We start from the raw sequence: 14,468 nt of genomic DNA on the forward strand, positions 1-14,468 counted from the left end.
TTCAGTATCTTAGTATGTGCACAGTTCAGTCAGCCTACTTTCTCATCGGCTTGAGATCAGAGTGGTTCCTGCGCATTTACTGCCTTCATGCTTCTCATCCACGGCTCGAGGATTTGCTTTTAGTTTTATAGATGCTGAATTTAGAGCATGTAATTTCACACGTCCTCTCGAGTTATACTTGAAATGTAACATTATGTGCTCATTTCACACAGTCGTGTTGTTGGTGATAAAATGACGAGTTCAGCTGCAGTCCAGCTCAAGAGGTTTGGAAATAGGCGAGCTGAGTGTGTTTTTACAAGTTTTGCCGCCCACTTGCCTTTTGTGTGTAGTGGCCAATATATAAAAAGGAAAAAAAAGGCTGAGGACTTTTAGGCTCGTTAGGTGCGATTCTTTCCACTGGTATGCTTTTGTAACCATGTTCTTCACATCCGTAGTCTGTGAGCAATGTAGTTTTACGGTATTCCCATCGTACAAACTTTGGCTTATACTCAGTTCAGTGCCTTAAAATGAGGTTTTTGTATAATTTGGCATTAATGACTAAGCAGATGCTGTGTTCCTCATGACGTGATATGTCAAATGACATTGGCTGTATCACAATAAAACATACACCACAAATGTAGTCTTTAACTCGTCTCTCCTCTGTGGTGTCTTTTTCCCACCAGGATCCCGACCCAGATTAGAGGATGCCGCCCCTCGGATTGTAGAGCACCCCTCTGATTTAATTGTGTCCAAGGGGGAGCCAGCTACCCTCAACTGTAAGGCTGAGGGGCGTCCGACCCCGATGGTGGAATGGTACAAAGACGGAGAGCGGGTCGAGACTGATCGAGAGGACCCTCGGTCCCACAGGATGCTATTACCCAGCGGCTCCCTCTTCTTTCTGCGAATTGTACATGGAAGGCGAAGCAAACCTGATGAGGGTGTGTATGTGTGTGTGGCACGCAACTACTTGGGTGAAGCAGTCAGTCGCAATGCATCGCTGGAAGTGGCAAGTAAGTGTCTTTGATGTTTTTGCTATAAGGCTCAGTTGTGGAGCTTGTGTGAGTGTGTGTGTGTTTTAGCGTGGGTTCACAGCAACCGTGATCTCAGTGTTTTATGCTTGTATTATAAATTAAAAAGCCTATAGCACGAGAAAAAGGATGGTTCCTTATGAGCAGCACTGGGCGATGGTGGGGAGGACAAACTCGGCATTAACAGACAAAACCAGGCTCAGGGAGAGGCAACCATCTGTTGTGATCTGTTGGCTGGGAGGTGAGGGAAGACAGAAAAAAAGAGTGCCTCATGAGAAGTCACCCAGCTGCCTGAGCCTATAGCATCACAGGTTCCAGCCCTTTAAAGTCTAACTTAAAAGTAGGGAATGCCCTCTCTCTCTTGAATCCAAACTGGGAGCTGGTTCCACAGCAGAGGGGCTTTGCTGGTTCGGCAAAATACTAAGCAGCAGAGGCAACAAGAAACAAAAGAATATGGTGTATATTGAGAAAAGCAGTCCACATAACAAGTGTCAAATATCATGTAATTTCAGTAATGAACTAAATCACAGATAAAACTCAACGAAAAATAATATTAGCTGCGTTTTAAAAGCAGAGGTGTGCCGAGTAAACTTCAAAACACTCTGCTCTCTTATCATCGCTTTCACTTGGCTGAGTTAACTTAAGACACCACCCCTGACCTTGGTGTCAGATCTCCTGGCAGCTTTACCCGGAGCCCACCCCGCCACAAATGGCCCACTCACCCTTCTCTCCAGCCTCCACTGCCCAGGCCTCTGTGACCAGGCCTGTTAATGTAGATAGATGACAGCTAGCTCCGACAACAGAGATAACAGTTGTCGCCACTGGACAGGAAAGCTGAAAAACTGTCTCGCAGGGAGGGGACCAAAGGCCACTGTTAGTTGGCAGCTTCTCACTAGCAGATGTTCGATCCTTAAAATACAACATTCTCCTGTCAGATGGGTTTCCAACAAACACCTCTTGATTTTTTTCCCCATAACCATGCTTCCTGTTAGCAGTGAGATTGGGCAGAGCCAATTAAATCTTTGCTGCTAGAGTCTCTTATTTCCTTTAGTTTTAGAAAATCATTATAAAGTAAAAGTTTATTTTGACAGCGCCAGCAGGTAATTTCAAGAAATCCTGTCAGTTTATAATACAAACATAGTTGGGGACTAGTTAATTGCTCTCTCTGTGTAGACATATAATATGACTTGTCAGATGACATCTATAATGAGCAGAATCATTGTTGTGACAGTGATAGCCAGGCTCTACTCTGATATCTTTCTTAATCTGCTCATTTAGACAAACCTGCCTCCAGCAGCTGTTGCAGATTCACATTTCCTCTAATCCCCCTCACTCAGGCTTCTCCTAGTATCGACCTCCCTTTAAAACTATAACCATCTCTTGTTGCACTAACGGAAAGCAGCTGAATATGGTCAAACAAACCCTGATCCCCACTAAAAACTAGCAAAGCCCTAGCTTCTTGTGCAACACTTTGCAGCCAGGTCTCATATTTTCTTGAAATGCTCTCCCCACAAAGTTAATAATAAGACTGAATTCCCCCCGTTCACCTCAACAGAAGAACGGCCCATGAATCATTCTACATCCTCCATAAGCAGCTGGGATCTGCAGAGTGTGTCCGTCACCCCGACTAAAGCGTTCCTCAAGTAGCGTGAAGAATTACCTTTCACTTTGGTCTCGCTCTGTTTCAGTATCAACATCAGCTGCGGGGTGTTTTTTGAAGTGTAAGCTGTATGTGGAAACCTGGACAGGTAGAGTAGGTGGAGGTGTTGTGAATCACTTTTCACTTTTCAAAAAGTGGAAAGGAATGAATCAGCGACAGAGGCCTTACATTTCTCGCTCCACATGAATAATCCCCAGTGTTTTCCTCAACTCTTTCTTCGTGCTGTGCTAGTTTTAAGCTCTTCTTAAGACATGCAAAGATGCTCCTCCTGCTTTTCTTCATTCATCACATTAGCATAGCGCTTAACCAAATGTTTTTATGTTTTCCAGCACCCTTACCATATATCTGACAGCTGTTAAAGGTTACCAGAGAGTTTAATCTTCTTTGTAGGCCCACATCAACAAAATCTAACACTCAGTCTCTGTGAGGTGGTGGAGGGTCACAAGGGTTTATCTATAACACCAGTGTGAGTAGAGGGAAAACCGATGTATTTTTACTTGTGTCTTCATGCCAGCACACAGACACACTTTTGGAGTATCGCCCCCAGAGAGAGACAGAGACGGAGGTTGTATAGAACAAACAGTTGCCAAAGCCAAAGCCAGGCCAGTGCCAGCTCCTTCCAGGCCCCTCTGCACAGCACCAATGGGGCCTGAGATGAGGCCAGAGGCACATAAGCCTGCCTGGAGCTGCCTGGGGGGCTCAGCATGGCACCAAAAAGGCGCAAGATGGCACTTGGTGGCATGGTGTCACTTTGCTCCCCAGCCGGTGACTTGGAAGCACTGAGGGCAAACTGAGAGAGAGCTGCATTGTGTATTGGTGTGTATATTTGGTACTGAGGTGAAAGCCAACACAGCGGGAAGGGTGGAAGGTTCAGGAGGTTTAACCCCTCACGGACCATCTGCTGTAAGCTGAGAAGCAGGCAGGGTGATGACAGCCAGTGTGCTTCAGTATGGATAAACTGGCAGAATTTCCCAGCGCTATAGACTATTAAAAAAACTGCTTGGTTAGGTTTAGGGGGGGGAAAGCCTTTGGGTTAAAATAAACCCAATTACAATATAAAGTACAAGGCAAAAAAAATCACCACATATGTCTTATTAGTGAAGTTGTGTGAATACAAAGAGTAGTATTCCAAATAAAAAGATATCTATGTGTGCCTTAGAAAAAATTTTATGGGTCAGCATCACTCCAAGGTTTTGGAATGGAATTTTACAAATGATGATGAGAGCTAAAATTAGGAAGTTTTAGTTGAATTTATGAACCCTTAATAAACATAGTTATTCAGAAGAAGTTAAATAACTTTCTTCCTTTCTTTTCTTTTCACAAGTTTTTTGCAGGTACAATTGTGTTTAATCATTTTTTCACAGCAGTAAACAGACCATTGTTCTTTTGCAAGCATTTATTCCATGCTAATTACACACTCAATACCTCATTAAGGATGGTTCTACTTAGTTGCCGACTTAGTTTGCATTTATTAATGACACATTTGATGAATGGATGCTGGATCCAAGAACTGTTAGTCTTTTGAAGTATCAGCAGATGTAGCTAAACCTCACAGGTGATGTTGCTAGCAGCTGAAAGTAATTCTACATTTAAAAAAATATTTTGCATCAGATGATGTGTTGCTACATAATACATTTGAGAGCTTTTAAAAAAATGCTGGAACAAAAGGGAGTAGTCATACCAACAGAATTACTGCACAATTTCTTTCACTTTGTGCTGTTTGTGTAGCTGTTATTTAGCAGTAGTCCCAGCCTGTGTGTAGCACTGCCCTGCTTTAAGAGCACATCCTCCATCTCTAGTATATCCGCCCAAATTGTGTTTTTCACCCCAATCCTATCCGATTTTGCAAGATTCTGAAAATGTGCCATACAAACTTGTATGGCACGTCTGTTGGAAGCTAGTCAGCACAATAGTCCTAACGGGCCAGAGACCCCTGGGCGGAGATTTGACATTCAGAGTGACTTGCCCGAGCTCTTGGCGGCTTTTTACTTTGAGTGCTTTACAACTCTGACATTTTTATTATGCCTGCTACTCTGCCTGGCTTTATTGCTCATGAATATTCACACCAACCGGCAAGGGGAAATGGCGCTTTTTCCAACGTGCTTGGGGCGGAGTCAAAGGAACTTCAAATAAAGCTGACTGTAGTAAACTCTGAGACTTTTATTGCCCCCCAAACCAACTCACACCCTTTGATCTAAGGTCATTTTGAGGTTAACCTTCACAGATGCAGCTGTCTTGAGAATTTTAGGGAGTGAACAGGTGGAGACATGATAAAATTGTCTTCCTCGTTCTTTTTTGTGAATTTCATGTGTGTGTGTGTGTAAACATGTGTAAGTCTTTGTACCTATAGTCCAGGCCAACTTTCTCACCCTGTGTAATCCTCTACAGTAGTGTCAGTGTGGGAGAAACAGCTGAACTGCACTGTTACCAGCTGGATGCTGCTTTCCTTTTCCAGCTCTCTCTCTCTCTCTCTCTCACACACACACGCACACAGAAAAACCGCAGTGTGTGTGTACACACACCTGTCATACTGGCTTTGATCACTGTGACCCCTGTGCAGAAAAATGGATTTCAAGGTTTATGAATCTGGAAATGAGAAAGGGTTTTGGTGGGTTTAGGGAAGTTAGGAGTGCAGGACTGAAAAGTGGTGTGGCTTTCTTAAAAGAGCATTCACTCTCCACGCTGCCTGTGCCGTCCTAGAACTGATCTGTATCTCTGCTGGTAACCCCGGTGGTTTGAAGCCATATGGGACGTGATAGGAGTTCTGTTGAGGCTGTGTCACAAACAGTGTAGTACAGCCGTGCTGATCCGTGGATTTATGCACTCTGTATATGTATGGCTAAGTGGCCATTGACCCGCACTCATACCGCAGCCAGGCAAGTGTAAACAGAGGCTGAGGTCAGTGCTGTTAACACCAGAATGAAAATGGACATTTAAATAAAGCTGCTGTTGTTGCTGAATCACATTTTAGTGTGCTTTCCACTTAAAGAAGGTATAAAAACATAACATAACAACATAATCTTCAAGTGATTAAAGATGAAACAAGGCTGGTGGAAGCTAGCATAATTTGGAAACCTACTGACTATCAGCTGATGACTCAGTATCTTTGAGTAACAGCCAATGTTTCAGGCCTTCCAGTATATCAGCAGATGTCTGGGCCAAGATCTCCTGTTCCATTGGACATCTGTTTGCAGTCCAACTATAAATGCTGACAAAAAAGTCACTTTCTTGTCACATAATAGTCAATGATTTCTGAAATTGTATCTTATCCCCCATTCAGCTCTCGTCATTTTCTTGCCACATCGACCAAAGAATACTCAAATGCCTGTGTGTGGAGGCTGCATTACTAATAGACTTAAGCTTCTTTTACACTGTTAATAACCTTTCAGATTTTTCAGTTAGCCTTTTAAAGCTGTTACTCTATTTGAATCAGCTGATGTTATCATATCATTATGTCTTAGATGTCTTTCAAAGAGAGGTTATTGACATGTGCTGATATCTAAAATTGAGCTGGAAATCTTCAGCAGTTAAATAAGTGTGATGCTTGTAACTTCTCCATAATTGGTTGCTCATAGCATTAGTAAGCAGTCCTCTCATTAGCAAAGAATTTGCTTGCTGAGTCTCACATTCAGACCTCCCAGCATTTTTGCTTGCATCCACAGCAGCATGGTAATGTTCTCCACCAGCTGCCTGATATGAAAAATATGATTTTCAGTGGATGAGTCTCCATGAGGACTTCAGGGTCAATATCCTTTACTATACCTACATACTTACCATGGAAAGGTTTGTGTTTGTTTTTATTCACCGCACTAACAGAGTGACACTACCATCACCACTCCTACTAAACTCTGCAGCAGCAGAACTCTCAGTTGCTCAGAGATAACAGACCCATCCTCTTTGTGTTTGCGTGTGTGTGTGTATTTGTGTGACCTCAGAGGTGTATTCATGCTTCACTAATGGGATTGTAGGTCTCGGCCTTGCGGAGCACAGAGCTGGTGGTTATTCTGATCTTAGAAAGGGGGGATCAGATGGCCGGAGTGAAGCCGTCAGCTTAACCCCCTCTGTATGATCCCACCGTCTGCTGGTCGTTGAGCTAGACCCACTAGCCAAACACTTCTCTAGAGGATAACCATGAATTAATTAGACCATTGAGTGTGTGTGCGCGTGTGTGTTCCGAGAGACAAAAGCCAAAGGGTGAGGGGTTAGACTGGGGGTTGGGGGGCATTGACAACAGGTGATGTAGCCTCCTCCCCCTCTTCAACAACAGTGTAACACAGAGGCCATGGGGGATGCAGACAACAATAAAGGTCCCGTGCTCCAACTGTTGTGTCCAATCACGCCCCATTGTGTTTCTGCGCTACTGATCGTAGGCACTGCACTGCCTTATACACAAGGTCCTCTGCTAAATCACAGTGCTAGTTGGTAGCATGAATATGTTGCATTTGTTCTTTAAGATATTCAAGATGAACTAAAATTAACCATTTGAGCCATCAGCACAACTGAAGGGTTGTTTTCTCTGTCTGTGAAGACCTAGCTTTGAAGGTTCAACTGACTAAACATGGCACCCACTCACTACATGCACCCATGTGTTGGTGTTGTTCCTGCATCATCATAGTGATGTTACCCAAATTAATTTTAGTCATGTTGGTTTGCTAGTGATAGTTTAAAAATGCATTAGCTAACTTCTTGGCTAATGCTAACTGAATGCTCCGACAACGTAACTGTTCAGTTGCACTGTTGATCCTTTATAAACATTATTATGATGGTCTAGGAACAACATCAGATTGTGCCTGTTACACATATCCAAGAAAATTTACTGCCTAGAGTGCATGTGTGCATTATTTTATGTTATCAACAGTCACACAAAGAACCAGAAGAAGAAATCACCAATGTGGAACTGAAACTAGATAATGTTTGCCATTTTTGCCTGAAAAATGTGAAAAATGTTAGGGCCAATGGACAACAATTTTGCTTTGTTGTAGGGCTGCCAAAGTAAATAGGCTTCTAGGAGTTTGGCTAACAGGGAGGAAACCAAACATCACAGTGAACAATTTGGAATGAACACATGTACTTTTGCACCCCTAGTCTGCATATATGTATTAGTCATGTGATTTGGTTAAGAATATAATTCATTGTTGGCAGTCTTACAGGATGCATAATGACCTCCTGTTTGAGCTCATTGAGGCCAACAATAGCCCTCTGGCAGAATTACACAAGGGGTGTGTGGTGTGAATGTATTGCTCCAGGGCACAGAATAGAAAGAAAAGCAAATCTGGAAGTTGGTAGCTTAGTAGACACAAAGATTGAAAGGGTGATAAAGCACCAATCATTTACTCGGTTTCAGGTTACATGCTAAATGTATTCCTGTAATTATTGTTTGTATGTAGTTGAAAGGCCATTGTTTTGCATTGCCTGATATTGCTCTGCACAGGGCAGAAGTAGAGCTAGGGTAAACCTACCCAGACTGCTCTGCTCTTTTGAGCCTGAGCCCCCTGCAGCAGCACTCCTACTGCACCAATGGAGAAGCCTCATTGAAATTAATAAAGATTATGTGTTTTTTAATGTGCTGCTAATGTCGGTCTGAGTGTCTGTAGGGGGAATCATGATAAAACACAGCTAGAGAGAAAGCAGAACAACAACTATAATGACAGCAATAATGAGATGCAACCATGGAATACCCGGCAAGGCAAAAAACAAGACAAATACAAGAATCATGGAAAGTGGCAGTTTGGTAAGAGCTACGGAGGGGATAGCGTAAAATAAATCCATCAATTCATCAGAAACAACATGACGCAGTGCACATCCTGGAGAGTTCCAGGCATCTTTCATGACATACAGTGAGCACGAGAGGCAAACGCAATCAATGCTTGCTTTGAAAGAAATCAATCAAATGCAATCAGAGTATTATAACAGAGCAGATAAAAAGAGCGTTTGTTAAAGCAACAGAGGCACAAGTATCCAAGTAGACATTAAGCCTCAAAATAGAGCAGTTTGCAGGACTCTTTGCTGTAACTGAACCAAGAGCTATTGGGAATGTCATTATATTATTAAACAACAGATTGTTGTCGTTTATGAGCACATCTTAATTAAAGGAAAGGTCAGTGGAGAGTATTAGCAGAAAACGGCTGTCAGAACTGAAGATTTAGTTTTGGTTGACTTTATTTAGTCGCTGGACAATGCAGTCCAGTCAGTATGTTCCATCCTATCCTGGTGACTGAAAACCCTAAAATCATTAGATCATAGATCCCAGTAGATGGGAATCTCATTTCAGTTGGTGTATAGTCCATCTTAAGTAGTCTTAAGAGTCATCCTTGTTATTTGTCAGTCAATTCAGCAATCATTAGTCATCTCGCTCTAGTAGTTGGACAGCTTCTCATTACTGCTCCCCTCGAGCTAAATTTAGGTTAAATATGGTAAAGTATATATATGATGATTCTAATGATTTCTTAGCAGAAAATATCTTTCTGTCCCAAATCACTACTGTTAAATGTTAAATTATCATTGCTCCCTGTCTCCATATAAATAAGGAGTTTATGTTCTTCACTTGTATCCTAAGGACTGCTGTGGTCTTATTAAGACCAATCTCTCAATTCTTTCGCAATTCAATCATGTTTTACTGTATAAATAGTTCACCTTACGTGCATTAATTTAATAACGTGGTTAGCCTACTCAACGTAAATTACACACGGACAACATTAAGCGACTCACCCAGAGAAGAACGGCTGCTGTTGCCATCATCATCCGTCATCATTTCTGCTACACTGGCAGGGCTAGGGGCCAGGACTCTCCTCTTCGGGTTCTTGGGTGATGTTGCGTCTGATAACAGGCACCACACCCGCAGTAGATGTGCTCGGTGTGAGCTCTTGCAGCAAGCTATCAAATACGGTGCATTTCTCGGCTTTAAAAAAACCCGTTGCCAGGTGTTTCATCAGATTTGAGGTGTTACCTCCTCTGCACAGTATCACCTTAAAGCACTTGTTGCAGGCTGCTGAGTTTGCATCTTTTGCTGTGAAGTACAGCCAGACTTTGACCGCTTTGCCTTGGGCATTTTTAATCTGTAGCTCTGCTCTAAAAGGACGTACGTACCTGGGCCCGCCTACTATCCTTGGAAAGGTAAAATGATTGGCTAGAATTCAAAGTGTATGACATCTCAGGAAAAAAAATAAAGCACCGAAATAAAGCAACGAAATGTGCGCTGCTTTTCGGTCTGGTTACTACCGTTTATGTCAGGTACCGGTACCCATCCATACTCTTGACACATACTCTATGGTGCTGACGAGGAGCACTCAAGTATTTGGCTGTTGTCAAAGTGGCTTTGGTCTTTACTCCTACCCATTTGTCACAATTTAGTTCATTTTGGAAAGTTTCCGTAGTTTGATATATGCCATTGTGAGATATGTGAGGTGTGTTATTCTGATCCTGCATGGTCACAGTCCTTACTGGTTTACATCTTCATTTAGCCACAAAAGTTTTCCCTTTTTTTATTATTCAATGCCAGAATAATACAGATCAGCAGTTCTTTGTGGTAAAAGAGGCATTTCAGGGGGACTTAAGCATATTTGACCTATGTGCAAATGGTAGCTATGAGGGCAAACGGCTGTGGAGAATGCTTATTGATTTCTACTGGTGTGTATTTGCACAAGATTCATTTCTCCTTAGGATGCATTTGTGTTAGAAAAGGTCAGTGAACAGGGGCTTTAGTCATTCAAGCAGAGCTAAAGGGATTTCTGCTCCAAGATCCATCTGTTTTTGGAGTTTGTTGACAGGGCGGAAAATTAAAACTGTTGCTCTTCCCTCCCTCAGTCCTACCACAGCCACCCCTTCCCTGTTAGTGCAGGGTTATGATCAGGCATGGCATACAAACAGGCTAAAAAGTGTGCTGGGCACATGGCAGGATGCAAGTTTGGACCATCTGCTCCAGCTATGTGAACACATTTGAGTGTTTTCAATAGGGAGAGCTGCTGCATCAGTTGGGCAACAGCCATAAGTTGTTTAAGTGGACAGAGAGAGCTGACAAGGGGTTAGTTGACACAGACACCGGCTTGTCTCCAACAGAAAGATGCTTATGTTGCATGTGTCAATGACTGGTTTGCACCTCTCTGCTTTTGACTGTGTGGCAGGAAAGGTGACCTAACAGTGAAAGAACATGAACGCATAAAAGAGACGGGGCTGTGTGTGTACCTGTGTGTCCAGTCAACACTGCTGAGACAACTGTTGTGATTCGGCTTCTCTAGATTTTGCTTTGGTTTTTGTCAGTGTATTTCCAAGTAAACATTAAGTGAATAATTTAAAGGGATTTTTAAGCAGATGCCAAAACTTTACAAAAAAAAGAAAAGAAAAGAGTGGTTTTCCCTTTTCAGTGACTGCAGGGTTTATGCAAGTTTTATGTTAAGGTTAGGTGCTATTGTTGGTCTGACCATAGTCTAAATTCTTCTCATAAAGTTTCACTTGAATTGCCTTATTGTTAGAGCTGAATTCAGCTCTAACAATAAGGCTCATTGCCACCATCCCACGCAGTAGTCAATAATTAATAGTGTTGTGTAGGGGCATCCATTGTTCATAGTTGACTGTGCACCCCAATTCACTTAAGGTCGAGTTAAAGAGTGTTTATGGTTTTCCAGATGGATGAACTACTGTAGCCTTGATTGGACCTGAGGGTCAGTTCAGGGCATCTTGGGTTATGGGTTGATGGGGGAGCTTCAGTTGCTTTACAATGGGCGTCTCAATAGCTCTCAGGGACCCTTTTATTCTGCTGCTCTAGGTTAACGTTATGTGCCTAGAGCAGCAGGATGCTAGATTAAAGTAATCCTCTTTTCAAGGCCAGACAATTGTTTTATTAGCTGACCACACACAGGAGGTACAACCACCTCTGTATTGTCATGGGGGACCCTCTGGGAACCGTTTCGGGTGGTATTGGTGGCGGGTGGGCAGATGGAGAGAGGAGGATTGTCATTTCCGTTCTCCTTAGCAATGATATGCATACATTACCAATGCGCCAATTCTCCTTGGTTAAGCTTTTGTATGCTTTCTGAATGTAAGTGTTTGGGTAGAGGAGATTAAACGATTCGGCGATCAATGAACACACATTCCTGCACCATACCTTGGTATGTGGAACATTTTAAACGGAATAATTTCATTCATTAAATTGTAACATGACACATATACGTCTTATAAGTGGTATACAAACATTTACTTACCAAGTCTCATATTTGTCGACATATTCATTGAATTGCACATCATATCACATTAAGTGCATATTTGCATATCCTCCTCTCCTTTCTCTTGCTTTTTGTAACTTGTGGTCCAAATGTTTTTTCCTTGAATTGTTTTTCCCATCTTGTTTTTGCCAAACAACTCTCATCAAAATGCTGTTTCATCTCCTCTTTTGCTTGCTTGCTAAAGGCATGGCACATTTCCAACTGAAGCAGAAAATGGCCTTTAAACCCTCTCCAAGATGTGTGTGTATGTTTGTGCTGGGAGATTGTTCTTGCAAGCTTTTTTTCCCCCCACAACCCTGTCAGATCACGTGTGAGCTACATCGCCTGACCATTTTATTCCACTCAAGCTGAATTAAATATTGACAAATAGTTTGACTATTTCACAAATAGCTGTGGTAATTTGAGGAGACATCTCATCATCATGTCCATGAGAGGAGCATTCTTTTTTGGGGGGGAACAAACCATTGTGTGGCTTCAGGATTCAACTTCATATGCTCCCCAGACGATGTATACCAGTTTCAAGTTAACAAAAAGTCCTTTACTATCAATCCAAGATAATCAACTGCCTTCTTTTTTTTATCATCAAACATACACTTTTGGAAACCATGAGCCACTAAATCAGTACACAACTTCATTTAGTTGATAGATCTGATATAGACTGAACATTGAACAGCCATTCACCTTGACCATACCCCGTCTAGAGGGCACAATCTAGCACTGTATATCATAAATTCCTGTAAGGACAATATGGCAGTGTAGAAATAAATCTTAACTAAAGCTTTTTGATAATGTGATTGTATTGATCCACACCAGGAAATTGTTTTTTTCTTACTTCTAGCTGCAGATGAAAGGTCAGAAGTCAGGGACAGCTGGCTTCTCTGTTTAAAGAATACCTCTGTTGGTCCGTGCTATGGCTTCCTATTACTTTCATGAGCCAGGGAGCCACCGGTGTTAGTTTAATTCCTAAAGCATTAAAGTGTCAGCACATAGTTTGGTCTGCACGCTGCCCAGGTCTGGGTAGTCATGTGCATCCCACCAGGAATTGCTCTGAAACACGAAGATGGAAATAAAAAGGCACAGAGACTCGTGTGCTCTCTTTCACACATACACAGACACACATGGCATGACATGCCAGTGGAGTTTTGCAGTGGATTAACCTCAAGGTTGCTGGGTGGGTGAGCACAGCCAGAGATTCAGCATGCTCAGAATTGGGATGAGAACCTTCTGCTGAACCACACATAGGTGAACACGCCCCATTCTCTGATGTTGGAAGGATTTGCACTTAAATGAGAATATGTTTGTGTGTCATAGTTTACAGTAAACTGGCTTCATTTGTGTGTGTTTGCACAAACTTGGGAGATTTTTATTAGTCTTTTGTTAGTGGGAGGGGCCGGGCTAGGGTTGGGCAGGAGAGCTGTAGGGCTTCTTCAGTGTGAGAAGATTTTGCCTGCCAAGTAGTATTTTAATATGCCCCCCCACTTGACTTGAAATATGGCTATTTCAATCAAATGGACCTAGCATTGCCTCAGGCTTGTTCAGCTCTGAGTGGGTTCATGAGTGTGCGTCCAAGTGTAAGGGGGAAGAAAGGGAGGGATAGCAAAGATCCAGCAAGAGACATGCAGGGTTTGCCAAGGCCTTTGATATCATATAAGCATGATATATATTGAGTCTTGGTGCTCCAGAATAACGTGCACCACAGTGTTTGTGGGGTTTTCTTTTAAATGACCATTAATCTGCTTAACATTGGCTAGATCTGACTATCACCTGGCAAATCCAGCCTTTGTTTATACAAATTATATTTACGTCCTACCATCTCCAGGATTATTTATTATTTTATTTTTATTATTTTTATTACAAAGATTATTTTGATTATTTTTTCAGTTGAATTGAATTTGTTGAATTTATAGAGTGCCACTTAATGATATTCACGAAAGAGATTCTTTATATTCTAAAATAAACACCACATTAGAGAAAGAAACCCAAAAATGAGAGAATCCTTTATCAGAATCAGAATACTTTATTAATCCCTAGGGGAAATTATTTTTTGTTACAGTGCTCCATTATAAACAAACATTAACAAAGACAGACAATACACTAACTAAGAATAGCACAATATATACAGGCATATATATATACATAAAAGTCACTTATTAGTAAATAGCTGAAAAAGAATGAGTAATAAGTTGGTGACAGTGGGAAAGAAGAACTCCTTTTTTTTTTGCCTGTCCCATTTGGTTCTTTAGCCATCAGAATTGTTGTCTGAAGACCAACAAGGATACCCAATGGAGTTACTTTGCCAAATGGATCATCGTGGCATTGCCGTATTGGTCCATTTGATCGACCTTTGTTTTTATTATTTATTATATTTTATTTTCAGATGTTACAGACGGGACAGACATGAGTGAGGGATAGGAAAGGGAGAAAGAAAGAGGAAGGAAAAGAAAAACAGAAGGGAAGAGGGACAGTGAGAAAGGGGGTGAGAAAAAAAAATTCTCCTGGATCACCTGTTGAGAGAAGAAGAATAGAAAACAAGCAAAAAAAAAACCAAAGCAACATACTAAACACAACACCATCGCATTAATC

At 41.9% G+C, this 14,468-nt stretch overlaps 1 protein-coding gene across 7 annotated transcripts in view; it reads left to right on the top strand.

Moving 5' to 3' along the window:
- robo3 (roundabout, axon guidance receptor, homolog 3 (Drosophila)) overlaps nucleotides 1–14,468 on the top strand; it is a 184,199-nt gene that overhangs the window by 98,686 nt on the left and 71,045 nt on the right. For all 7 annotated transcript variants that reach the window (XM_085419964.1, XM_085419966.1, XM_085419968.1 and 4 more), the window contains exon 2: nucleotides 663–989. In XM_085419964.1, the coding sequence (XP_085276090.1) occupies nucleotides 663–989 (327 nt within the window). The remainder of the gene's footprint in view (nucleotides 1–662; nucleotides 990–14,468) is intronic.

The sequence above is a fragment of the Rhamphochromis longiceps genome, linkage group LG10, assembly GCF_057381845.1.
Source record: "Rhamphochromis longiceps isolate RC_006_pf linkage group LG10, R_longiceps_female_GT1.1, whole genome shotgun sequence".
In the NCBI taxonomy this organism is placed as follows: Eukaryota; Metazoa; Chordata; class Actinopteri; order Cichliformes; family Cichlidae; genus Rhamphochromis; species Rhamphochromis longiceps.